At 49.2% G+C, this 26,776-nt stretch overlaps 1 protein-coding gene across 1 annotated transcript in view; it reads left to right on the top strand.

Annotated features, from left to right (window-relative positions):
• Positions 1 to 26,776, top strand: part of OPCML (opioid binding protein/cell adhesion molecule like) — a 1,026,659-nt gene that overhangs the window by 138,591 nt on the left and 861,292 nt on the right. Inside the window, exon 3 of the mRNA XM_075909407.1 lies at positions 23,752 to 23,932. Within this exon, the coding sequence (XP_075765522.1) occupies positions 23,872 to 23,932 (61 nt within the window). The 5' untranslated portion in view covers positions 23,752 to 23,871. The remainder of the gene's footprint in view (positions 1 to 23,751; positions 23,933 to 26,776) is intronic.

Below are 26,776 nucleotides of genomic sequence, written 5' to 3'. Positions count from 1 at the left end.
ATGAGCTTAACAGGTTTCCAAAAAGAGCTACATAGATTTATGGAGGTTAGGTCCATCAATGGCGATTAGGCAGGATGGGTAGGACTGGTGTCCCCAGCCTCTGTTTGTCTAGAATTGGGAGACGAGAGGGATCACATGAGGATTACCTATTGTTCTTATGTTCTACCACATGAGCCAGCTGCTTCTTGGGTAAGGCTGTTCAGCAGACTTCAGTCTCTCTTTCTCAGTAGTCTCAGTGCCTCTGGGTCACACTGGAATCACCAGAAATCCGTAGCAGGCAGGTTGAATAACGCAGCCTCTCAGTTATTATTCTGGTCTCACTTCCGTGGGGCTTATAATTAGCATATCACTAAACTCCCTTTCTAAAGACCAAATAAAGCCCTTCATAAAGCAAGTAACACTGTTATTTAACATGGTGACTAGTCTCAGAGGGTAGCCGTGTTCGTCTGTATCCGCAAAAGCAACACGGAGTCCTGCTGCACTTTTAAAACTAACAGATTTATTTGGGCAAAAGGTTTTGTGGGCAAAACCTCGCTTCTGACTAGTAGTGGTGGGGGTCATTAGTTACACATGAGCATGAGAGATGTTGTATCCTCTTGTGGCAAATCCCACAGGGATGTAGGCTCCTTTCGAAACACTTGCCATCAGATCGATCTCACGCTAATGTCGCCAGGTGATCCAGCTGGATGTTGGGAATGCCAGTGATGGACGTAATCCAATCACAACACCAAAGCTTTTGGGGGCCATCTGATCACTGGAAGTGTGATGGTAAATGCACTGTGGAATCTGTTGGTTTTCATTCCCGATAACATCTGTACCAAGACAGCTGCCAAGACTGAACCAGTGTTGAAGGAGACGGTTGCTGGGTTTAGCTTCATCCTCATTGCTGACCTTGTCCTGTCACTTACTATGAAGCAGCTGGCTGAAAATGTCAGACTTCGCTACCCACATGTCACTTTCATGCAGTGAAGGTGTTTGACTCACAGTTTGGTAGCAGAGAATGCTGGGAAATGTCAGGCGCATAAGACTCTGTTCTTAACTCTTTCATTGACTCACTGTGAGACCAAGTAGGCAAACCACTTAAAATTGCTCCCTGTTAAATTCCTGGTCTCTGCAAGGGGACAACTTCTATATAGCCCAGTGAGGCTGTGAAGAGAGAGAGAGAGAGAGAGAGGCCCACACCCGCTCTCACAGTTAGCTTGGTTGCAAAATTTGGGTTGCAAAGTTTGGGTTTGCTGACCTCAGTCATTGTTGAAGGAACAAGAGGGCAGTTGTGGTTTCACATCACATCTGGTTGCCGTTTGACTTTGCAGTTGGAATTTGTATAACCCTCACATTGTTACAGGCTGGGGACCAACTGGCTATGTAGCAGTTCTGTAGAAAAGGACCTGGGGATTACAGCAGATGAGAAGCTGGATATGAATCAACAGGGTGTCCTTGTAGCCAAGAAGGCTAATGGCATATTAGGTTGCATTAGGAGGAGCATTGCCAGTCAATCAAGAGATGTGATTATTCCTCTTTACTCGGCTCTGGTGAAGCCACATCTGGAGTATTGTGTCCAGTTCTGGGCCCCCAATTACAGGAAGGATGTGGATGCATTGGAGAGGGTCCAGCGGAGGGCAACCAAAATGATTAAGGGGCTGGAGCTTATGACCTATGAGGAGAGGCTGAGGGAGTTTGGGTCTATTTAGTCTGCAGAAGAGAAGAGTGAGGGGGGATTTGATAGCAGCCTTGAACTTCCTGAAGGGAGGTTCCAAAGAGGATGGTAAGAGGCTGTTCTCAGTAGTGATGGATGGCAGAACAAGGAACAATGGTCTCAAGTTGCGGTGGGAGAGGTCCAAGTTGGATATTAGGAAAAACTATTTCCCTAGGACAGTAGTGAAGCACTGGGATGGGTTCCCTAGGGAAGCAGTGGAGACTCCGTCCCTAGAGGTGTTTAAGTCTTGGCTTGACAAAGCCCTGGCTGGGTTGATTTAGTTGGGATTGGTCCTGCCTTGGGCAGGGGGCTGGACTTGATGACCTTCTGAGGTCTCTTCCAGCTCTATGGTTCTATGATTCTATGACACTGAAAGCAAACCTCCTGGTTCATGAGCCCATGTGGGACAGAAGCACAGAAAAGTCTCATTTGAACCTCTGTCAACAGATGCCTCCACGTTCTCCTGCAGCTCTGTTCGCACGTCTGACAGAGCATTTGTGAGGCGTGTCGAGGGCGTTGTAGGAAAGATGCTCCAAAAGGGCCAAATGATAAAATATTTGGCACCTCATGATTTTCATCTCACCTGTCTTTCAGCTGCTCCTAAAAATACAAATGCATGCAAATCATAAACCAATTTAGGTGATGGAGTACAGGATCATTGCTCAGTGTCCTGAAACACTGCTTCTCCCATCAGATCTTTGTTTCATTTTTAAGCAAAGAAATCATAATCTTGACATGTTTATTCTTCAGTGCCTGCACCAATTATCTCTTAGGTTTTCTCCTATAGCTCATAGAACTGATAGATTGTGATCATGTTTTTTATGAGAATTGTGAGGCATTATTTCTCCAGTTGTATGGAAAAACAATTATAAAGCGTGATTCTCTTTGGATTATCATCTGAATTGATGCATGATAGACTATTACTTAAGACTACGATCCAAGATTTCTGCCATTGTAGGTCATTTCAAGTGGTTTGGTTCTATAGCAATCCAAACTGATTGATTTGTAAAAATTTGTTTATTCTAGGAGATTCCAAATGTAAAATTACTGTTTCTCTATGGAACACTAATAGAGCTATGGGAAATATTGGTCCAATGACATCCCAAGCCACACAGAATTCACCTGGTTTTCAATTTCATTGCAAGTTCTGAATTCACACAAGCTTAGTTTCAGGACTTTCCAACGTGGACCTTTTTCTACACAGTCTGGGATGCTGGATTTAGGATCCTGCCTCATTGTGATCCAACTTCTGCAAAGTTGCCCAGTTTTGACGCAGAATCAGATGAAATTTTGTTGAGCTTTGGTTTCCCATTGAACTCTGCAGCAAGACTTTAGGGGGCAGTGAGCTCAGGGGAAAAGTTTGCAAGAACACCTGCAAAGAGCGACCATGCCAAATGTAGTCACAGTGCCCTTGTGAGGGATCTTGTCTCTGATCCTTGTCAGGATCTTTTGAATCCATCCCACTAAGGCATCATTTTTCAAACTTTGGTCATGGAGCTGCCAGGGCAAGCTGCTGGCAGGCCCATAGCATCTTGTTTATTTAATGTGTCCATAGCCACGGAGCTTTGCAGCTCCCATTGGCTGTCTTGGCTAGAATTGGCGAACCAGAGCTAATGGGAGCTACAATGGACACTAAGGGTGTGTCTAGACTACAGGCAGTCCCCGGGTTACATGGATCCGACTTACATCGGATCCCTACTTACAAACGGGGTGAGGCAACCCCGTAGTAGCTGCTTCCCCCGAGCAGATCAGGGAGACAAGAAGCTAGCGCCCCCCCCCCCCCCCAGCAGCATACCAGGGAGACGTGGAGCGGCTTTTCTCAGCAGACACCTCAGCTTGAGAATAAAGGACTGAGGGAAGTGAGGTGTGGGAGAATAAAACTGAGCTCTGGAGAAATGTTTGGCTAGAGTTTCCCCTACAATATGTACCAGTTCCGACTTACATACAAATTCAACTTAAGAACAAACCTACAATCCCTATCTTGTACGTAATCCGGGGACTGCCTGTACTGAGTTTTGTCGACAAAAGTGGACTTTTGTCGACAAAACTATACCAGCGTCTACACTACCGCTGAGTTCTGTCGACATAATGTCGACAGAACTCAGCAGTTTTGTCGACGCTGGTAAACCTCATTTTATGAGGCATAACACCTTCTGTCGACAGATTTCTGTCAACAGAAGGTGTTATTACCTGTAGGGTTGCGTCTAGACTACAGGGTTCTGTCGACAAAGCAGCTTGCTCTGTCGACAGAACTCAATTTGTCTGGACGCTCTTTGTCGACAGAAGTTTTGTCGACAGATACTGTCGACAAAACTTCTGTCGACAAAACCCGGTAGTCTAGACGTACCCTAAGAAAACAAATGGCCCGGGCCTGCCAGTGGTTTACCCTGCTGGCCCGGTGGCCCAAGTTTGACAAATGCTGCACTAAGGTGATGTAGCAGCGAGGGCGATGATCAACAGCACTCTGCCTGCAAGGAACAGATTTTTTTCCCCCTTGCTTATGGATTTCCAAAATGCTTGTCCAGCATAGGAGGTGTGTCAGGAAAACAAATACTTTTTAAATGTGTTATTTGCATTGGCCAATTTTGCAGCTTCTTCCATTTTTATATGATGCTGAAATAGTGAGGAATCTGCTGATTTCTTCAGTGTCACCTTGGAAAGTGTGCTGGGCAATGCAAAAATTGGAATTATAGACTGTCTGTGGGGAGTGTACCGTTTGCTATTGGACATCCGTGCGGTCTTGCTATTTTGCTTCCTTGCGGGGGCCAGTACTTGATGCTTCAGCAGATATACCTATTTAATACTCTCATGCTATATTGACATCCGTATAGTGCCTCTCAGGATCCGTGTCTCTGACTGTAGTATCAGATGATGACTACCTGGGGCAGAACTACCTATCCACTTGCGAACCACTGTGCACTTGGGGAGTGTTTCACTTACACCTGGCAGTATGAGATTTGCTCTCCATCCAGGTGCAGATGACCATGTTGCAGGGCTCAGGGCAGCCCAGTTTCCTGCCCCCCCCCTTTGCCACGGCGCATGCGTGGGGCTTCTTGAAGCATGGGGCCTGTTCGCCCTGCCCTAAATCCACCCCTGTTTCCACCTGATTCTACCCGATTGTGGATAGAATCATAGAATCCTTGGGCAGACAGAGACCTAGCCCCTTTCCCAAAGCAGGACCAACCCCAACTAAACCATCCCAGCCAGGGCTTTGTCAAGCCAAGACTTAAAAACTTAGTTGCCCGATTTCTATTCAGGGCCACCTCTGTTATTCTACCCCTTCGCCCCCTGGCTTGGCAGCCACTCCAGTGGGGCCCATTTATCTCTGGAGAAGATGAAAAATTGTGGTTGGAGGGTAAGTTACTCAGTAAATAACCAGGCGGCTACAAGACCTGGCCTAGGACTGAGCCCCCTAGTTAGAATTCCGGAAAGGGGGGGTGCATTTGACCAGCTCTGTACTGGTCCCACGGACAGCTCCTTCCCCATCTTCCCATGCACAGCAGAACTGGCCAGATGTTACCCTCATCCCCTTGGCAACACAAGTTTCCTTTCCCCCTTTGGACTAAAATAAACCCAAACAAACCCTGACCCAGAAACAAAATGGAACATATTGACTGTGGGAGCTTCGTTGCTATGGCGACGCAGAGTTTTCCAAGGTCCCTGCTCCCGGGGAGGGATGTACGTGCATGCGGTGTTGGTACGGTGGCGTTTTGCTGCCACGTCCAGCTTACCGGCATGTGGTGCGCGTGTGGTAGGTGAAGCTGCTCCTTCCAGCAGCAGCGTATGACATTTATCCCCCCTCACCCTGGGCGTGAGTCTCCTTGCATTGGCTCCCTGCCTGGAATCTCTTCCAAACCCCACACTCCCAGGCACGGCCCTGAGCCGGGACATCCAGGAAGCCAGTTCAAGCCTATCGAATGATACTGAGGAGGACGGTCATTACACTGAAGTGCGTCCCCATCAGGAGACTGTGCTCAGTGGTCTGAATCCTGGAGGTACCTGTTGATTCGGAGCTTACTGACAAGGGCCCGATTTTGGCTCTGCTGTCCCCATTCCACGCACCTGCCATGCTGTCGAACAGCCTTGGGCCCCATCTCGGGCTGAGAGGGAAGGAGCAGTGGTGAAGTCAAGTCCTGAGGCTTGGTGCTGCCGTGGTGCAGAGACAGTTCCCTGGAATTGTTCCAGGAGTGCTCTGTGTGCACACCGAGTAGTGGTAGAGGGCAGGCAGTTGTGTGTCGTATGGCTCTTAGGTTTTGAGATCTATGGATGAAAAGTGCTGTGTTGTTGCTAAGGGATGGTGGTGTTGCGGGAGGACCAATGAGATTTGTGCACTAGTGTTCCCTCTATTTTTTTTTCATGTATGTGTGGAATACACTTTGTTATGTGCACCGAGGCATGAGTGGATGTGCACCACCAGGAGAAACACAGATGCCTGCTCTGGGCACTGTGGGCATTCTGCTAATCATCCGGGTGGCATTTAAATCTCTCCTGCATGACTGCCCAAGTGCTCAGCTTACAGGGAACACTGTTGTGCACCGCACACGACTTTCTCTGTGCCGTTCTTTGCATGCAGCTCTGATCGAACATGAGCTAGATGCGAGACCGAAGGAGAGGGAATGGCCAGCAGGAAGTCTGTGTGTGTGTTTTCCATACCACGTGGAGGGCAGCAACGCAGGTTCCATCTTGATTAAATCGATCAGCCTCTGTTTGCAAGCAACTATTTATAAAGTTGCCCCCACTGCAGCATAATATTCCCAGCCACCTGTATACTGACAGCTGTCTCCTCCAAAACTCTTCCCTTCTGGAAGTAATGCTCCTCCCTCCTTGTTCTTTGCAGGTTACTGTAACAGGGTGGGGTCTCCCATGTGCCCCGTATGTCCTGAACTACTGCAGTGGCCACTTGGAGCTGCTGGTGTAAGGCAGAACAGCTTCCCAGGTATCTTCTGCAATGCAGAGTGACTCTAGTAAAGCATAAAGGCAAATGACGTCTTTAGCTCCAGTTCTTTTTCAGCTGCTCCCAGAGCCACATATTTTCCATTGCCACAGTGGAGGTTCTGGCTCCGGGAGTGTTAAAAGCTTGACAAGTGTTTCCATGTGGTTAAAATTCTATAGTGTGGGCAAGACCTGGATGAACCGGAAAAGATGATCTAACAGCGGCAATCCCCTCAGCCTCCGATAAAATAGGGACACCTGCTCCTGCAATATTGGTGCTTTTCTTAAAGCCTTCGCTCCTTTTGAATTCAGGTGATTATCTGACAATTTCAGCTCTTGTTTTTAAAGGTGGTTTCTAGCCTGCACAGTTGCAGAGGAAATCTGGAAAGCATGAGCCTCCTGGACTCAGAACCCAAAGAACAAATAAATAAACCCCACAATTTATTATATTAAACATCTCAGGATATTTTGGTACCTGGCTGGTGATTTTTGAAAAAAGAATTGGCAATACAGGTTGAATCTCTCTAGTCTGGCATTCTTGGGACCTGTCCAGTTCCAAACGAGAGAATTTTCCAGAGCAAGGGAAGTCAGTATTGTCTAGCAGCATTACCAACACTTCCACAGCTTCCTGGGCTCTTAGAAGACATGTCGGGGTAAATCAGAGCTAAAGAACAGCACAGAACACTGAGAGCCAGGCCTGGTGGCTGAAAACAAACGTGGGAAACTTGGTTACACCCATGATAAGTGGCCATCCGGGTAAGTAAAATCATGCCAGACCACAGATGTTGCTGGACTAGAGAGTTTCAACAAGTACTGCAAAAGTAATTTTTTTTTCAGTCCTTGAATCTTTGGAGGGAAGTTTGAGAATGACCTTACTCTCATAAAGGAACAGATCCTAAATATCCTCAATAATGGAGTTAAGTTACTTCCTTTATTCAGCAATAGAATGGAAAAGCTGCTCCCTATCTGTTGTGTTCTGTGAAGAATAAAGTAATGTTTAGAGAGTGCTTGAAGCATCTCTTAAGTGAAAAATCAAAGAGACAGGGAGAATATTAAACACACACCAAAAAGAGATATTAACTTCCATTAATTGTCTGATGGGGTTGAGATAAATCTTTGTCTTGTCTTTAACTCACACCGTAATTTCTACAAAAATAATGATGCCTTCATCCAGAATCTGATCCACAATGACATAGACAAGAGCCTTGTAATATAACATAATATAATGTGAAAAATGAAACTAATAACATGCACCCAAACAATTAGGACCCCCCCCCATTTTTCAAATTTCAGGGTGATACAAGGAGACCCTTTTTTTTTTACTCTGTGCATAAGTAATCCACAGAAATGTGCCACATAAAAACCTTGTGGAAGAAAAGGGCTGATTCCAAAGCCATTAAAGTCAATATAAAGAGTCCTCTTGACTTCAAAGAGCTTAGCAAGATTCCAAAAGAAATGGATAAATGGATATTTAAGTTGATAACGAGAACTTCCACAATTATGTTACACAATGTAAGATATATAAACCCTCATGCTTCAAGGCATAAATTAACATCTAACTAGTGGTGGGATCAGAAAGGAACTTTCTCAAGGGGCAGGTTATTTCATAATTGTTCACATTAGGATTATTGCATCTTCCTCTTGAAGTATCTAAAGCTAATCCATTGTAGTAGGCGGACCACTGATCAGGTACAGCTAGTCTCCTGTTTATAATTCTTATAATGTGTGGGAGGCACTTTGAAAGAACCAGTCCTTGATTTTTCTATGCATTAGGCAATGGAGGTAAAAGACATAGTATTGACGTGATTTTAATTGTTCTAACAAATATAGTAAAATAATTGTTAAAATCAGGTCTCCAAATTGCACATGCTGAATGGAAGCAGGACTTGGGGGATTTTCCTTTCTGCTTTTCACAAAGTGTTTAAATTACTTTATACTCAAACTATTGCAGAGTCAAAATATTTCCAAGTGCCAGAGGAGGGAGCCAACAAATCATGGCAAATCTTAAGCTTTTCAATTTTTAACACATTTTGAATAAAATCAGAATAAAAAGGATCATGAAATTCAGATTACCATTCCAGGTGTGTGTTTCACCCATGAAAGAGTTAATTTGCATAAACCTACAGTCAGCCAATCAGAAAGTTTGTTTTGATTACATAATGGTGGGCGGAATTACCCTTCCCATCTGCGTTGGGAATTTCAACTTCAATTAATCTCTCATAATAAACTCGGTTATATTCCTCCACATTTGCCGCTGGTCATTCCTACTACAGGCAGTCCCCGGGTTACGTACAAGATAGGGACTGTAGGTTTGTTCTTAAGTTGAATTTGTATGTAAGTCGGAACTGGTACATATTGTAGGGGAAACTCTAGCCAAACATTTCTCCAGAGCTCAGTTTTATTCTCCCACACCTCACTTCCCTCAGTCCTTTATTCTCAAGCTGAGGTGTCTGCTGAGAAAAGCCGCTCCGTGTCTCCCTGGTCTGCTGGGGGGGGCGCTAGCTTCGCGTCTCCCTGGTCTGCTGGGGGGAAGCAGCTAGTGCGGGGTTGCCTCACCCCGTTTGTAAGTAGGGATCCGATGTAAGTCGGATCCATGTAACCCGGGGACTGCCTGTATATTACTCCAGACACCAGCACATTCAGGCAGTGCACATGAGCTGGGCGTTTGTCCTTGAGGCCACTTAACTTTGTCCAATTTCTGATGTAACTTTTGTTCCATGAGGACAGTTTTGTAGAGGGGCCCCTCAAACAGGGGAGAGGCTCACCTAGAATAATTAGCTCTTCCGGCACCGTGGAGTTCCTTCTCTTGCCTCTGTGCTCTCGGTAGGGCCCTTCTGATGAATCTCATTGCTGGGTGGCTTCCTTTGTGATGTGCCCAGCAGCTTCCTGCAAGGGAGCCAGCGTCTAACCTGTGTGCCCGTGAAGAAGCATGGTGCCAGGTGAGGCGTGTGCAAGATGCGGGAGGAGGGAGATAGTCGTGGTTTATGCTGCTGTGCAGGTGGTGAAGGGGTCAGGCAGAGGATTAGAGAGGCATCCGGGTGAGACCGTAAGTATTTCTGCCCCTTGTGCCGTTGCTATCCAAGACAGGGAAATGGAGGCAGCATTAAGGGAAGAGGCAACTAAAGTCGTGCCATAGGTACCGCGTGAAGTGTCATTAGGAAGGCAATCAAACAGCTAACTTCTGTGTACAGATCACAGGTGTCTCTTTTTCTCCAGAAAGTCAAGGAATGGGTGGCCATAAGGGCTTCCCTTCCTCAGAACAGTTCTCATTTCGGAGCTCTCCTCTAGTTCCCAGACCTTTTGTTCTTTCTTTCTTACCAGCAGCCCATCCCTTTTCAAATTCCCCGTTTCCATCAACTTGCCTCCCTCCACGCCTGTGCTGCGTACCAAACAGGGTAGATGAAAAAGCGGCATCTCAGATTGGCCAGGCTTGGGTGTAGCATAGAACATAACAGATGGTACGACACGATGCGTCTGAAATATCGGTGCTACCGCAGTTTAAGGAACAGCTAACCAATCAGGCAGCATATGGAAAATACTTTTTTGCTGAGGCGGGGCTGGGAATCATCTCTTCAGACACCTGTTTGTGTCTCTTAGGTAGGTAGAGATTGTCCCATTCCCCATAGCATCTGTGCACCTCACAATCTCTAAAGTACTTTGTTTCATAACATTCCTGTGAGGCAGATAGTGCTATTATCCTCATTTTACAGAGGCATAGAGCAGTTCGACAACTTGTTCAAAGTCACACAAGAAGAGGAGGCCTGAGCAGGGAATTGAATTCCAGTATCCTAGCACTACAGAGCTCTCATTCCTATTTTGCTTTGTTCCCTTGCAGACACTGTAGGCCTCAAAGGCAGCTCCCTGTTCCACACAAATGTAGTGAGAGAGAAAACTCTAATCTCCTCTTCCTTGTGTCACCCACTCCAATCGGGCCTTCTTCGCTTGGAGCATGAGTTTGGGCATGGCCTTTCTCCACAATGTCAGTTTGGGATTGGGTTTTTAAAAAAATAAAATTCAAGGAAGTTCAGAACTTCAAATTCATTTTGACCTGAAAAAATGAAACCCCGTTTTATTTTGAAAATGTCATAACAAAGCCTCTCAATATTTTCAGAATATTTTTGGAAAAAAAATGTTTTTTTTGGACTGAAACAGTTTGATGGCATGCCCCCAAACTGGCAAAATGTTTTGGAGTTGCTGAAAAACTGTTCGTCGCAAAATGTCACCCATCACTAATCAACAGGTCTCTGGACACACAAATGTCCATCCTTCTGGTTGTTCCAAGCAGGTCGAATGAACTGCTCTGGGAGCCCAGGGCTAGTAGATTTTGTGGGGTCCCTTAGGCTCTGGGGTGGGGAACTCACTTAAGGGTTGGTCTCCCAGAGAGTTACTAGGGGCCCCCGATTGCTTTAAAGATAGCTTGCTTCAAACTGGAAGAGTCAGGGGTTCACGTTGATAAAGGCACAGTGCTATCTGCCTCCAAGTTACTGGCACAACTCCAGCCTGTGTCCCCAGTAAGGGAAAATTATTACCATGTGGTTCTTGCCACCTTCTTGGCCATCTTAGCTGCTAAGCCAGGGCTTGGATGGACCATCAACTTATCTCTCCCTCATGGAAGTGGTCCCTCCCATAGGTAAGGATGATCAGCTCTGGGAGCAGATGGCATGTGTGGCTGCTGCGTATGCTTTGTGGAGACAGGTCTTTAGTGCCGTCTGTCTGGCATGCTATCTGTCCATTCAGGTACCTGTTTTAAAATGCAGAGACACCTCCCTCACCCGACAAATCCCATTCTGCTGGTTGGATCGGCGCTACCCATTTTATTTTAACAATCTTAGAAGCAGCACAAGAGTAAAGTGCACCTACAAGGCCCTGAACGGTGGGGAAATTTAGATCTGGGCCTGAATTTTTGCAGCTCAGAGTCTGCATCTGAACTCAGCCTCTGCTGGAGTGTATATCAACTTCCTTTCCCTTGCCAGACTTGCTCCTCTTGCGGCTGGCGTGGCATTCTTTCTCCTTCCGTGTTTCCCTTTAATCTAGAGCCCTCTGTTCTTACCTGATCTACAGAGAACTGATGAGCAAAGCCTCCAGACTGGGAGGAAAATAAGAGGAGCGCTAGAAAAATGTTTTCTTTCTCACTCGGAAAAATGTGCAGCTACTAAATGACGCCTGAATTATCCTTGAACTGTCTCCTATATAAAGATTAGGATGCATCATTTCTGCCCGGCTTCTTTTCCCCCTTCTCTCTGACACACGTTTTGATCAAAGCTGGAAGAACAAGAGTCTCTACTCACACCCCAGAACTGTGTTGATGCGAAATGGCATTTCTGCCATGAGTGACAGAGAGAACATGTACCTTGGCTCAGGCGGGGAGAATAGAGACATTGGGGGGCAGAATGAGGATGCATCTGCCAAGGGGGGTTGATTTCTGCTCAGAGATAAAGTGTTTTGTATTCAACAGTAAGGGATGATCACTGATCAAAGATTGGCACGAGAGGATCCAACCTTTCATCTGCTGGAGTAGGGGGATGCCTGGAGGGGCGAAGCAAAACTGCTACCAGCCTTTTTCCCAGCCCTCCCTCTTTGGTTCTTCCTCGTAGTGAATGAGTTTGGTCTATTCCTTCCCACTGCTGTTCAGAGTGGCCCTTGGTGGAGTTAGGCACAGCTGAGCCAGTGCGTCTTTTGAAATTAAATTGAAAGACCGCGGCAGTTTTTCTGACAGCAGTAAACCTCATTTTACGAGGAAGAACGCTTTTTTTCGAAAGAGCTCTTTTGAAAAAAAGGCATTCTTGACCGCAAACAGGGCTTTTTCGAAAGACAGCATCCAGATTGCCTGGGTGCTCTCTCTCAAAAAAGCAGATTGCTTTTTCGAAAAAGTTATGGCTGTCTAGACGATCTCTTTCGAAAGAAGCATGTAGTCTAGACATACCCTTCGAGTTTAGGTTTGCTGATGTATGGTGTGTGAGGGCACCACTTTCCCAGCACTAGATGCATGAACTGAGATGGGTGGGTTTTCAGCCGTAGCTTTCAGACCTTTAGGAAAGCTGCTTTAGATAGAGCAGGGGAAGGAACAGGTGGGGTGTGCGTGCATGGCCCCGTGCGTCTGTCTATCCACCAGTGTGGATGCATAGCTCAGCCAGGGAAATGTCGGAGCATATGTGCATGCGAGATCTGTGAAGACACGTGTGTGTGTGCACGTGTGTGCACACGCATGCATCTGAGCCAGACTGCCAGCGTGCGTGTTTGTGTCTCCAGGCACATTGCATGCCATCTGAGCACAAACCAACCCTCCCTTCCTTGCAGCTGAGAGGTTCAGTCATCTGCACTTCTCTGTGCACCTGTCACGGGCTGGTTGGGCCTCTGAGGCAGGCTGGGGTCAGCTTGGCTCATGACTTAGCAGCTCTCCCTCCACCTCCCTGCTAAGCTGGCAACAGAAGGGCTAATTAATGACCCCATCTGAGTGTAATGGGGCATGACTTGACGCTGCGGTGGTGGACCAGGGTGAGCACAACTAAGGAGGGGAGAACAAGAGAGAGGAACCAAGTCAATCCCACTCTAGGAAGGGCCTCAGGAAATCTGGCTGAGTCGCCCCCGGGAAAAAGAGGCTCAGGAGGGACGGAGGTTTGGGGTATTTGGACTCCAGCGGCGAGAAGCCTGGGGAGCCAGAGCTCCGAGCTGAGTGGGGAAAGACGGGAAGCCCTTTGAGCGAAGGGGAGTGAGCTGTGCTGGAGGGTGGGAGGAGACATCGGCTGGGAGCGAGCACTGCGAGGCCAAGAAAGTGACCCTCAAGTGGAGAGGGTGGCTGGGGAGTGAGAGAGGTGAAGTCCCCTGCAAGTCGGGGTCCAGTCACAAGTGGGCACCCTAGAAATGAGGTGGTGCCCTTAGAGCATGTCAGTCTAAGCTTCTGCCTGTAGCATCTCCCATTCGTTTCCATGGGCTGCATTCACGAGGCCCTATTGGCGGGAGTGTGACTGTTGGCAGGGCCCCGCCGACCAAGACAGCGGCGTGGGAAGGGACGTGCTCATCAGGCCCGGGAACAGCCGGCCATCACGGCAGGAGGAGGAGCAACCCGTGGGAAAGGAATGAGCCCCTCCCCACAAGGGCGTGTCTGAATCCCGCTGCCCGTGTGGGTGTGCGACTGGGGAATAGCAGGGGCTGCTAGGACAGGCGTGAGTGTGTGTGTTGGATTGTGGGTGCGCACGTCTGCTTACAAACATGAGTCCGTGGGCATGCAAGTGTGTGCACTCGGGAATAGAGATTCGCTGTGGTGAGCAGGTGAACCCCCCCAAAAGCATACCTGTCATGTGTGTGTGCGTTTACATGCGGACACACCCACACCACAAACTCCACGCACACACCTGAGCCCCGCGGTGTAGCAGGAAGGAAAGCCAACAACACCCTTCATGCCATAACAGCATGGCCTTTGCCCGTTCCTTCTTGACCTAGTCTCCATTGTTCTCCTGAGGGGACCCGCTGCGCTTTGCCAAAGGCCGTGGCCTCGCAGCGCGATCGCAGAGTGCGCCCGAGTCCCCGCACAGTGCTAGCAGAGCAGGATTGTATCGGCTGGGCCCCGGCGAAGGAAGGGCCTTGCAGCGGTACTACTCATTCAGCATCCAACGCCTCCACCAGCCTTGTAGCTTGTGAGTTAGTTGCTTAATGTTTGTTCAGGGATTTCTCCTCCCCGGCATTGCTGATGAGGTGCTGGGAGAGGTGTCTAGAATGCGCTTCCTGTCTGCAGTCCAGGCCTCTTCCAGCAGCTGCCCCTGGGCTGTGGGGGCTATTTCAGAGGCCCCTGGTTTTAACACCGAGCCAGTATTGACTCCGGAGTGGAATGAGAATCTTGTCCATCTGACCCATTTTGACATCTAACAAGAGGGGCTAAGTGCACTTAGCAGGATATCAACTTCTGCCGAGCCTGAATCAGTGGCAGGTGTCCAGGGCTTTTACAGACTGAGCTGTTCTTTTCATCTCTTCTTTTCTGCAGGCAGCACACACTTTACCCCCTCTCCTAGGAACCTTTCCCACTCTACCTGTCATCTGGACCTGGGCAGCATCCCCTCTGCCATGGCTGCAGCTCCGATAGTAGATAAGAAATCGGCTTAGCTGGATTGCCCGATCTCCCCTAGTCATTAGCACACGTGCAGCTTTCTTGACCAACAATTAATCCTGCCAGATCCCTGCTGCAGGAGAGGAATAAGGACTGCCGGCCCGATTTTACACCCCTACCAATGTCTATGCCTATTATGTGACCTCATGGCCAAAGAGTGGTTTCCCCAGTTGCTATCCATGCTGGGCTGGATTCTGTTCTGGAGGGGTTGGGGTTGCTTCCTTCCAGGGCTGGGCCCGTTGGATTGGTCTTACCTCAGCAGCAAGATTTGAGAGCCCCACGTGGAGAGAAGTGACTATGCAGATTAACATGAAAAGAAGGGGAAAATAAAGAGCAAACCCAGGATTCTAATGCTCTTAAAGGCTTTCAATAGCTGCCACTTCAAGAGATGAACAATGCACCTCGGTGTATCTCCTCCTGCACTCCATCCCACATCATCTTTATCCTCCTCAGCCATTAATCCATTCAGGCGGCTCAGCCTAATTGTTCTCCGTTTGCCTGCAGCATGGAGCTCAGAGCGGTCCCATTCTCCCTGTCTTTCACAATTTGGTTATTATCTTACTGCCAGGTAAATGCTCCATTAGCTGCTGCTGGTCAGCAGCCATGGTGACGTCCAGTCGAGGTGATGGGAAAGCCTAGTGTGCACAGACTGTATGGGCTGCCCAGGTGGCCATGAATAAATCCAGAGCTCAGGTTCAATTCAAGGCCTAGATGAACTATCTGAAGAAGAATCTAAACCAGTCATCGCTGCCCTGCCAGAATGGGTGCCCAGGAGTATGGTCTTTGGGCAGAAGAGTCTGAGATAAGCATCTATGCTCAGCTGGAAAAGTCACTAGGTGTGGGCACCATGCTTGGAAACAGAATCCTAAAGTTTGCATTTACATACGCACACGTGTAAGACACATTAGGGGGCTGGAGCACTTGACTTATGAGGAGAGACTGAGGGATTTGGGCTTATTTAGTCTGCAGAAGGGAAGAGTGAGGGGGGATTTGATAGCAGCCTTCAACTGTCTGAAGGGAGGTTCCAAAGAGGCTGGCGAGAGGCTGTTCTCAGTGATGGCAGAACAAGGAGCAATGGGCTCAAGTTACAGTGGGGGAGGTCTAGTTTGGATACTAGGAAGAACTATTTCCCTAGGCAGGTGATGAAGCATTGGGATGGGTTACCTAGGGAAGGGGTAGAATCTCCATCCCTAGAGTTTAAGTCCCGGCTTGATGAAGCCCTGGCTGGGATGATTTAGGTGGGATCGGTCCTGCTTTGGGCAGGAGGTTAGGCTCGATGACCCCCTGACGTCTCTTTCAACACTAAACAGGACTATGTAGCACTTTAAAGACTAACAAGATGGTTTATTAGGTGATGAGCTTTCGTGGGCCAGTCTTTCAGCACTGTGAGTCTATGATTCTAACAGCCCGACTCCTCTGCCTCAGTCTAAATCAGCGATGGGCAACCTAGACTGGTGAATGGGCCACATGAGTGGCCTTCCTTCATCTCAGTGGCCTGCAAGATTGTCACAACCAAGACAGTCTCTTGGGCTAGGGTAGTTTTATTCACTGCCCTTGGGTACCTAGAATTTGCAGCATGCACCAATTGAACCTTAGCAGCTCTGTGGATGCAGAGGGAGTACACGGCTCTCACAGTCAATGTTGGGTGCAATCAGCACCCACCTCACTTCACGGGCACTGGCTTCACATGTGCGTCACTTCAGTAATAGTGGTAGGAAAAAAATTACGCAGCTGGAAAACAGCAGAATCTGGCAACTCTGTGCATGGGCAACAGTAAAGAAAATGTCTCGTGGGCTATAAATAGAGCCCAATGGGCTGCAAATTATCCATCCCTTTTCTGAACCATCCTCCAAGAGCTGGACACCATTTGCTGTACAAACTTTTTTTCAGCAAAAAAATAAAAATAAAAATGCAGATTTGGGTCAATGGAACCAATTTTTTTTATTGGAGTCGATTTTGCAAAATTGGTTCCATCACAAAAAAATGGGAAATGTCAAAACATCTGTCAGGGATGGTGTAGACGGAGCTTGGTCCTGCCTTGAGGGCGGGGGGCTGGACTTGATGACCTCTTGAGGTCCCTTCCAGTCCTATGATTCTATGAAAACGTGGTTTGGCTTGGCACTTCCAAAATGAAAACGTTTTGGCTCTTCGTTTCACAGAGGAAAAAGGGTTTTGTTTGGGTATTTCACTTGGTTGTACTTTTGAAAAGGCCGCAGGAAGGCAGCACTGCTTTGGAGCTTGAACAAAATGTTTTGGCCGCCCCAATCTGGAGTGGATTGGGGATTTTGTGATTCAGCAACCGAACCCCCAAAATCTGTTATTTGCCCAGTGCTGTGTGGGTGGCTTCACTGCTGTTCCCCCTTGAGCCCATTTCTTCTTTCTTCAATCTGAACAAACTTTAAATCCCAGCTGTGGGTAGATGCATGAGCAAGAAACGCCTCTCAGTGCCTCTCGCAAAGGGGCGTTGGGGACTGAGGAGATCCGCAGCGCATGCGACCTGTCCCTGGAGGGTTCTGATGGCAGACAGCTGGGGAGCAAAAGCCGCCTTTGCCGGCGTGTTGTACTTATCCCTTTGGTAAACGGTGAGTTCAGAGAGTGAGGGTTTTGTGTGTGTGTGCTTGCATGAAATGCAAATCAATAGCTGTTGTATTCACATTCTAACAAGATGTCAAGGAGAAAAGGGTAGCCTTTCATTCAGGGAGAGACAGAGACACAAGCGCACACAGGGAGAGGCAAGAGAGAGGGGACAGAGAAAAGGGAGGGGGAGAGAGATGGAGGGGAGTGCAGGAAGTGGGGGAGGAGGGAAGAGGGAGTGTAAGATATGCAGGGTGTCTCCAGGCTGCAGACAATGCTGCTGGATCATGGGAACTGTTGTGACTTAAGCCGTGCTCGGTGCTGCCCAGAAGGGACTGCCTGGCCCAGAACAGGACGTATGGTCTCTCTAGACCAGAGTCTCCAACCTTTTTAAGTGCAAGATCACTTTTCTGGTGTAAGTCAATCCAGGATCTACCTCAAACCCAAATCCCCTTGTCCCACCTCCTTCCCGACCCCTTCACAGTCTGTGCAGATGGGGTACAGAGGTGGGGGGAAGGGAACACCCTGACATCAGTGCCTCCCCTCTTCTGCCTCCCCCAGCCTGAACAGCAAACCAAAGCCCCCTGGGGGGCAGCTCTAAGGCAGAGGCTAGGAAGAGGAGCCTACAGTCCCTGAAGCCACATCCACTTGTAGGGTTGGTGGGGAAAGGAACAGATGGAGAAACTGAGCAACCGGGGGCGGGAGGAAGGGGGGGAGGGCAGTAGATGCCTGGGTTACTTGCTGTGTGTTAGGTTGAAGTTCAGTGTGCTAAATTTCCCTTTCCTGTGACCACCCCCCCCCCCCCCCCCGCCCATTCAGCTCCCACGCCTTCTCCCACGACAGCCCCTGGGGGCCTTGCAGCGCCTCACCCAATTAAAGAGCAGTTCTCTCCCCAGATGAATGCTGGTGACCCATAACAGCTAGTGACTCGACTCTGCAAGACACACAGGCAGTCAGCAGAGACTAAATGTCTCTGATAGGGTCATCAGACTGGAAGGGACTATGAGAGATCATCAGGCCCAGTCTCCTTCACCCATGGCAGGACCAAGCTCCATCTAGACCATCCCTGACAAGTGTCTGTCTAAGCTGCTCCTAAAAATCTCCAGTGATGGAGATTCCATAATCTCCCTGGGCAATTTATTCCAGTGCTTAACCACCCTAACAGGTAGGAAGTTTTTCCTAATGTCCAACCTAAACCTCCCTTGCTGCAACTTAAGCCCATTGCTTCTTGTCCTCTCATCAGAGGCCACGGCAAACAATTTTTCTCCCTCCTCCTTGTAATACATTTTAGGTACTAGAAAGTTGTTATTAGTCTTCTGTTTTCTAGACTAAACCCAATTCTTTCCAGCTTCCATCATAGCTCATGTTTTCTAGACCTTTAATCATTTTTGTTCTTCTCTGGATCTTCTCCAGTTTATCCACATCTTTCCTGAAATGTGGTGCCCAGACACAATAGTCCAGTTGAGGCCTAATCAGCGCAGAGTAGAGCGGAAGAATGATTTCTCGTGTCTTGTTCACAACACTCCTGTTAATAGATCCCAGAATGCTGTTTGATTTTTTTAAAAAGCAACACTGTCACTTTTGATTCATATTTAGCTTCAGGTCCACTCTGACCCTAGATTCTTTCCACTACCTTCTTAGGTAGTTCAGGGGAAAAAATGTTTCCTTACGTTCTCCTCCCTAGCTTGAAGCCCATGGAACTGGAGGAGGGGGCAGATAGTCCTGTCTCTGGGGAACTGCAGAACAGCTAGTTAGAGCCATAGGCGGGCACGGAGACATCCCTATTCACAATCCACAGCATACCAAACATGAGTTAGGAGGGACACCACATAGAATTAGACACAGTGCACGTACTCTGAGCCATAGTCATGGGACAGAATCCTATTGTGCTAGCTACTGTATGAACAGAACCATTACAAGATGCTAAGACACTGACACAAACCGAGCAGAAAGATCAGTACAAAGTCCTACTGCTTTGCATCCAATCCACGCCTAGAGCACCAAGTCTCTTGTCTGTGTTCTTGTGCCTATGTTAATTCTTTGTGGATGTCTTTTTTCCCCTGTTTTTTTTTCTCTGAAAGAGGGTGTGTTGGGGGTGGAATTTATTTTTTCTCTGAAGGCTTAAGACAGTGTATTATTTACCCAAGTGACTCAGCTGGTCCCACCAGTAAATTTGCATTGAGGCAGCTTGAAAAAAAAATCCCGAAAACATACATAGAAAAAAAATCATGTTTAAATGCGCCCAGTAGACCGTAATGTTTCCTTTCAAAGCTGGTGCTGCCTGTCAAATTTAAATATGCAGTTTGGAGGCTCTTCATTTAATGTCAAAAAAACCCGAACAACCTCTTCCCCACATCTCTGAGAAAAGCTCTGCTGGTAAAATACATATTTATATCTTTTTCCCCCTTCTTTGAAAACAACAGCGAAGTTATGAGGCTTTTCAATAGTGCCCATCACCCTAGCATTGGAGCTCCTCACATGCAATAATGGATTTAGCTTCTTAATTTCCCCAGAGCTAGGTCACAGCTGTTGTTTCCATTTTGACTGATTTGGAAACTGAGTCACAGGGCGATTTAGGGGACCTGGCTGAGGTCACACAGGAAGTCTTTTGCAGTGTCAGGAATAGATTTCCAGTTTAATGCCGTAACTGCTTTGGACATGCCATAACTCATGTTCCAATTCTGTCCTGTGCACGTGGATTGAGGCAGAGTTGTAGTTGGTGGCGTGCATTAGGAATGTATTTTAAAAAGCCTGAAAAGGGCAGTTAGCCAACAAAAGAGCACATGATTTTTAATGGAAGATTAATACCTTCAAGGTTTTTTGAGGATGGTAGTAGGGAGGCAGAAGGGCAGTAGATCTTTTGGAATCCATTACATAATTTTTGTCTTTTCACAAAGAGATCATGTTAGTTCCTACATGGAAGAGATGGTAGCTCTGTTGATGATTAAGGTTTCCTGATGCTTTCCACTGCAAGACCCTGCTTTCTAATGCTGATCTTTTTGACGCATTTTAAATGCTTGGCCTGAAGTTTTCCATGGTGGGTGTTCGTGGCAGGCTAACTTTTGAGGGAAATTTTCAGCTGAGAAGGTTCAGCTGTTTCTGAGAAAGCGTCTAGTTGTTTTGCCTCTTTTTAAAAATAATCTTGAGACCGTCCTGTTTCACATGCTCTGTAGCCCCATGCTTTGAAACTGGAGCTTGACATTTGGTTGGGGGCGGGAAGAAACTTTTACCTCAGGGTCGTGCCTTTGCCAGCCCCTTGAAAATCTGCCCCAATGCTGCCAAATGACAAGCCTTTGGAAAATTGCAGCTTGCACACGCTCGTGTTTAGCAGCTAAAATTGCTGAAGAGGCCGTCTTCACCGAGCATGCTCGAACCTCACAGCGAGCAGGGGAGCTGACAGGATCGCTTCGCCCGGGCAATGTGGGGAGGTGCTCTGCACTCCAAAAAAGGAGGGTGCATCGGCTGGAAGGGGAGGGCTGGGTAACCTCCTGCCAGTCCTCTGAGCCAGTGATTCTAAAGCGTCCGAGGCTCCGGCTGCCCCAGTGGTGGTGGCTGTGACCACGAGCCCTTTAGAATCACCAGGCCCTGGGGAACCTCCCTTCCCCGGCCCCCATTGGCAGGCCTGCCGGAGCGTGTCCACTCTATTCCCTGAGCATCTCAGCAAGCTGCAGCCCAGGGCCAGGACTTTCCCTGGAACAGCTGGGAACCTCGTTTGTTGGGCACAAGAGAAAGGCACTTGCTGGGACGAGGACTGGAGATGGTGGGGGAGGGAAGATGTCTGGCAGCTGGATGCGGGGAGACTGATTGGGCAAGAAGACTGAGAACCAGTAGGGGCAGATTAGGACTAATTCAGCAGGGAGACTGGGGCTGGAAGCCAGAGGGGGGAGCAGGGAAACGGGTGAGATCGGAGGAGGTGTTCTGGGGAGAGTTGGAGGGGCTGCGCACAGGGAAGCCAGAGATCAGATGAGGAATCCACACGAGCCGGGAAGCAGTCTGCAGAGAAGGGATTTGGGTGGAAGCCGGGGCTGGAAGCATGTAGAGATGGAGAAATTGAGGCCTGCCTGCAGCTCAGACTCCAGGGAGATGTGTAGCATTCTAACGCCCCCAGGGATGGCGTGGGCTCCAACTCACATATTCCTGCTTTGCATTACCCTAGTCCTCTTCCAATGGGGTTTCAGAAGAAGCAGAAACCTTTTAGTTTGCCCCTGCAGTGTCTACCCACGGCAGCTGCAGAGCAATACAAGGATGCATATTACTAGTCAGCCAGCCAGCCCGAACTATGGCCCAGTGTAAACAGCTTGGGAGTGGGGGGATTGGGATTCAGGCGGGGAACTAGCTGGGCAAGGAGGCCGGACTGGAATGGGGAGCTGAGGAGTGGAGCCTGGATCTGAGAATGGGATGGGACAAGATGGTGGGGGCGGGGAAGAGACAGGCCCGGAGGGGGGCTGGAAGAAGAAGCCTGTGATCCCAAGACTGTCGTCTTGTACGTGCACCAGGGGCCCAAACTGCTTCCCATCTTCCTTCCCGGGTGGGTTTGTCCCTCCTGCACTTTTACACCCACTCGTTGAAACTTGTGGCGCAAACAACTCGAACTTCCTGCCCTTTGCGTGCTTGGCCTGGCAGTCGGAGCAACGTGCGCTTCGTGGGTGCACTATGGTCTCTGTGGACCCCCGTCATTAGAGCGGCTCAGGGAATCTCTCTAGGCCCAGTTCCGAGGGAGACTTTTGCCAAGTGTCTAGAAGAGGAGAGCCCGGCAGCAGGACTGAGAGCCCTGCCTCCTGCAGCACCCGCTGCTATACCAGTGGGGGGGCAGGAGTCAAGAGCCGTCCTTCAAAGGGTTCCTTAGAGCCATGGGCCACTTCCCCATTCATCTTGTGTCTTCTCTAGGTTGGTGAACACCTGAGTAAGTGTCCCTTGCAGCATGCAGCGGGGCAGGAATCTCAGCTGTCAGATGACATTTTTCGGGAGGGAGGGAGAGGCTGTTGACACCTTTCTCTGAAGTGAGATTAGTGCTAGTGAAAGGGAAGGCACCGGCAGCCCTGGAGACGGAAGTCTTCTGTTAGCTCCTGGAGACAGCGAAGCAAGATACTCCCTGTGCATTATTAATTGTTTGTATTACAATAGCAAACATCATTCTGGGATGTATTAACAGGAGTGTTGTAAGACAGACACGGAAAGTAATTCTTCCGCTCCATTCCCGGCTGGTAAAGCCCCAGCAAGAGTCCTGTAGGACAGCTCTGGGCACCACAGGTAGGACAGATGTGAGCAAACAGGAGAAAGCCCAGAGGAGAGCAACAAAAAATTATGAAAAGTCTAGAAAAAGTGATCCATGAGGAAAGATTGAAGCAACTGGGTTGGTTTAGTCTGGAGAAGAGAAGACTGACAGGGGGTCTGATAACGGTTTTCAAGTACCTAACAGGCTGTTGCAAGGAGAATGGAGAAATATTGTTCTCCTTAATCTCTGAAGATAGGACAGGAAGCAATGGTCTTAAATTGCAGCAAGGGAGGTTTAGGATGGACATTAGGAACCTGTCCTGTCGGGGTGGTTAAGCACTGGAATAAATTACCTAGGGATGTTGTGGAATCTCCACCACTGGAGCTATTTAAGAGCAGGTTGGACAGGCACCTGTCAGGGATGGTCTAGGCGCTAGGTTTGGCCTAGAGTGCAGGGTACTCGGCTTGATGGCCTCTAGAGATGCCTCCCAGGCCTACGGTTGTATGGTTTCTGTAAAAGATGCCCAGGTGCTCAGACGCACGGCAGCTCCATCCGCCGCCCCTGGCTGGGCTTTAAAGCATTAGCTCTGTGGGCTCCGAGCATTCTGTGCCTGATCCTGAGACGCCCCCCGGGGGTAGAGGAAACCCGCCTGTGGCTGTCACACCACTGGCCGACAGGGAGGGTGAAGGGGCGTAAGGCGGGCATATGAGGAGAGGGGGGAGCAACAGGCACGCTCCAGCTTCTAGCCCCTCCAGCAGCTTTGGAACGGCGGCAGCAAGTCGTAACCCCCAAGCAATGTCGTTTGCTAAAGCGTTTCCCAGCCCTGTGCGCGAAGGCCTCGCTCAGAGCCCTTACGGAGAACTTGCCCATCTGTGGCGCTGAGGGCATCCCTGCTTTCCCCCTAGTGCAGCACCACTGGCAGCAGATCAGTCTCCCCCCACCCCCCACGGGGCCAGTCCCACAGAGCTTCCCCCGGGCCCCAGTGGGACGCAAGTGGGAGCTGTACTTGGGGGGCAGCTGGCAGCAGCGCGCTCCCCACAGAGTGCATCCTCCAGAAGAGGCTGCGTGTCACTCAGGAGGCTGGAACCAATGAGTGCCTGGTAGGAGGTCTGCTCTCCCCACTGCACAGACCAGTGTGGTGTTTCTTCTGCTAGTTGTGTGTTTGTGCAGGAGAAAGCAGAGACACTGCCTGCCGGCTCCCATCCCTCTCCCTCGCTTTCTCTCTCTCTCCAGCTCACTAACTCACTCGCCCTCCCTCTGCAAACATTGGATTTAACCCTGCTCAGAATTCAGCACAGAGGAAAGCGGCAGAAGCAGCCAGACAAGCAGCCTCTAGACTCCTGCAGCTCCAAGATGTACCAGCCCGCCTGCTGGATCGTCTTCACAGCCACCACTGCCCTGCTCTTCATCCCAGGTACAGTGGGGAGTGGGGTGTTCCCCCCCGTCTCTCAGGGGGATGCTCGGGGATTAGACCAGCGGGAGGGGGGTGAAACGCTGCGGGCACCGCACACACGCAGCACTTGCTCTGCAGCAGAGTGGCTTGAGCTGCCAGTGCGAGCCGGGTTCAAAGATCGGTGCCCGGGCTGCTGCCTCCCAAACGAGCTGAGCTGGCGTAGAGACCAGCCGCTGTCCGCGCGGTGTGGGGAGAAGAGGGTCTTGCTCTCGCATGAATTGGCTGGCTATTTGCAGGCACAGCATGCAGGGATGCTCCGGAGAAGTCTCTCTCCAACACAGAGACACACGCTCTTTCTCTCTCTCTCGCCCGCTTCCTACAGCTCCCCCCCCATTACGGGGGGGAGCCTTTTCTCTGGAAGTTCAGAGCCCCTTCCGTCTCCATTGCAGTCCCAAAATGCCTGCTGCTTCTCTTGGATTTGGGGCAACTCAGCCCTCTGTCCTGATTCATCTTGTTTTCTCCTCCCCCACCCCCGGGGCTCGCCTTCCCACGCTGCTCTTCCCCTCTTTGGGCAATCAGCCTGCAGCCGGAGGCACAGATGCGGCAATCAGAATGAGCCAAGCAGGTGTAGGCTTCCTTAAAGCAATGCTGCGAATACTGGACTGTCCTCCTCGCCTCACTCCTCAGTAGCGTAGCACCAGGGCTCAGGGGGTTTATGGTAATTTGCCTCTAGAGAGTCACTCCAGGCTGCAAACTCGACAGACGAGGTCTCAGCGTGGACATCAAAACACGGTCCAGCATATGCCGTCCCACTGGCCATGCGGGAGGGATAACCCTGAGTAAGAAGAGCTCTGGGGCATGGTACAGGCGGCAGAAGTTGATGATGGCTTGTGCTTTTAGACTGAGACCTGCCCAGCTGCCTAAGAGACCCCCGTTCCTTTTAGAAAGAATGGGAATTGGATGTCCTAATCCCATCCCAGATCTGTACTCCAAATGGCTCTCCTTGGTTGGGGCTGTGATGTACGTGTCGTAACAGAGGAGCAGAGTAGAGCTCTGTCAGTGTGCAATGTGATTTTTTCCACAGGGCGTGTGTGGGTGAGAGGGAAGCGAGGCAGGAGGGGGGAGTGTTGGCGATCTCTTACACCTAAAAAAATGTGTTCAGACTGAATTAGCGGGGCACAGGCTGTGAGGCTAAAGCTTCCTATTGCTGGACTGGCCACAGGTCCATTGCTAACACCACTCTAACTTCAAGAGAGAGTATCCCACATTGGATACCTATTTACTGCCTCCTCGGTGAAATCTGCACTGGAGCAGGGCACTTCTTTGCATGTACAGCCATCAGGTCGGCCTTCTGCTCCAAGGTGAGTGTCACGCGCTGTTCCTGGATTGGCCAGTTCAGAGCCGTGATGGAGGATCAGTTGCAACAAAGGTTTTAAAATCTCTGCCCAAGCCTGTGCAAATGTCCCAAGCCAGAGAAGCTGAAGAATCTTGCGTTAGGGTAGTGCTAGAAGTGTGTGGATTGCAAAGTTCCTCTATGGTCAAGGGGTTGGGTTTTTTCTGGAAAATTTCTTGAAGCCACATGGGTTTTTCAAGGGAAAGACAGGATCCTTTTTCAGGAGCAAGGGTGGCTTGCATCTCGAGAGCTGTACTGAACAATTGGCAGTGCTTTGAGTCCAGGAGTTCAAAGCCATTAGGGAGCACCAGATGATCACAGGCCGGCCTGTCTAGTCGCAGGCCAGCCAGTGGGTGAAATGTTGGTGTGAGGTTCTGTGACGTCTCAGTGGGGAATTGTGTGGGACTAGCAAACATGCCCACAGAGGCCAGACGGAGCTTGGCCCTCCTGTTCCTGGAACTTGCAGCTCCAGTGCCATGCAGTGCTCTGAGGGCCCTGTCCTAATTATGGAGGGGACTGATCCACCCTTCAGGGTGTGGCATTCCTCTCCGTAATGGGGAGAGCCAAAATCCTGGATTTCGAGCACTCCCAAACTTGCAGGGAGCATGGTTCTGGTTCTGAAGCAGAACTTAGTGGCTCTAGCCTGCAGTGTGCATTCTGATGAGTTGTCAATCCATTCTCACTCTGAATTTCCTGCTTTGTCATTCTGAACCCGCTATTGCTCCATCAAGTCCAGAAACGTGCCTCCTGCATTGATCAATAATGCCAGAGAAGTCAAATACCCTTTCTTTAATACACCTGGCTTGCCACACAATTATATGCACAGAGGAATAGTTTCCTTCCTGACCCCTGCAATGATGAGTCTATGCCCTGAAGCATGGTCTTTATTTACATAATGGTAACTCTTAGTGATATGACCCAGCTTTTGGAAACCCAGCAACAGTATTTGGGTCACATTCTGGTTCCAGAGATGTTGGAGTAACTCAGTTAAATTCCATTGAGTCCCTCCAGATGGACCCAGCATAGTTGAGATTAGAATGCAGCTCACCAACCCCAGGCACCTGTTCTCCATGTTGATGAGGAGTGTCAATTATTTGGGGAGCCTGATCCCTCATGCTTTGTGTGTGTGAAACTCCCACGGGATACTGGTTGGGCTCAAACAGCTTCTCTCGATCTTTATGCTAATCCTGCAGGGAGCTTTGTGTGAGGTATGAGAAGAGAACTTGCTCGGAAGGTGTAATTAGAGTGAAGGGGAACATCACAACTTGAAGGCTCCTGCAGAAAATAGCATTACAAAGTTATTATTAGCCATAATGGCTTATTTGCAGGTTTTCTTTCTCTCTCGTTCATTCTCTTCCCTCTGTTCTTTTCTGTATCTTCTGTTTGGAATGATGCATTTTTTTCCCCAGAGGGGCTCATGTCGTCTCGTTACCAATTTACTCTTGTGGAGTCTAAAGACACGAAAGGTTAAT

The sequence above is a fragment of the Pelodiscus sinensis genome, chromosome 26, assembly GCF_049634645.1.
Source record: "Pelodiscus sinensis isolate JC-2024 chromosome 26, ASM4963464v1, whole genome shotgun sequence".
NCBI classification, from domain to species: domain Eukaryota; kingdom Metazoa; phylum Chordata; order Testudines; family Trionychidae; genus Pelodiscus; species Pelodiscus sinensis.
Note: the sequence above shows the minus strand (reverse complement) of the source record. Positions and strands in the feature narration are given on the sequence as shown.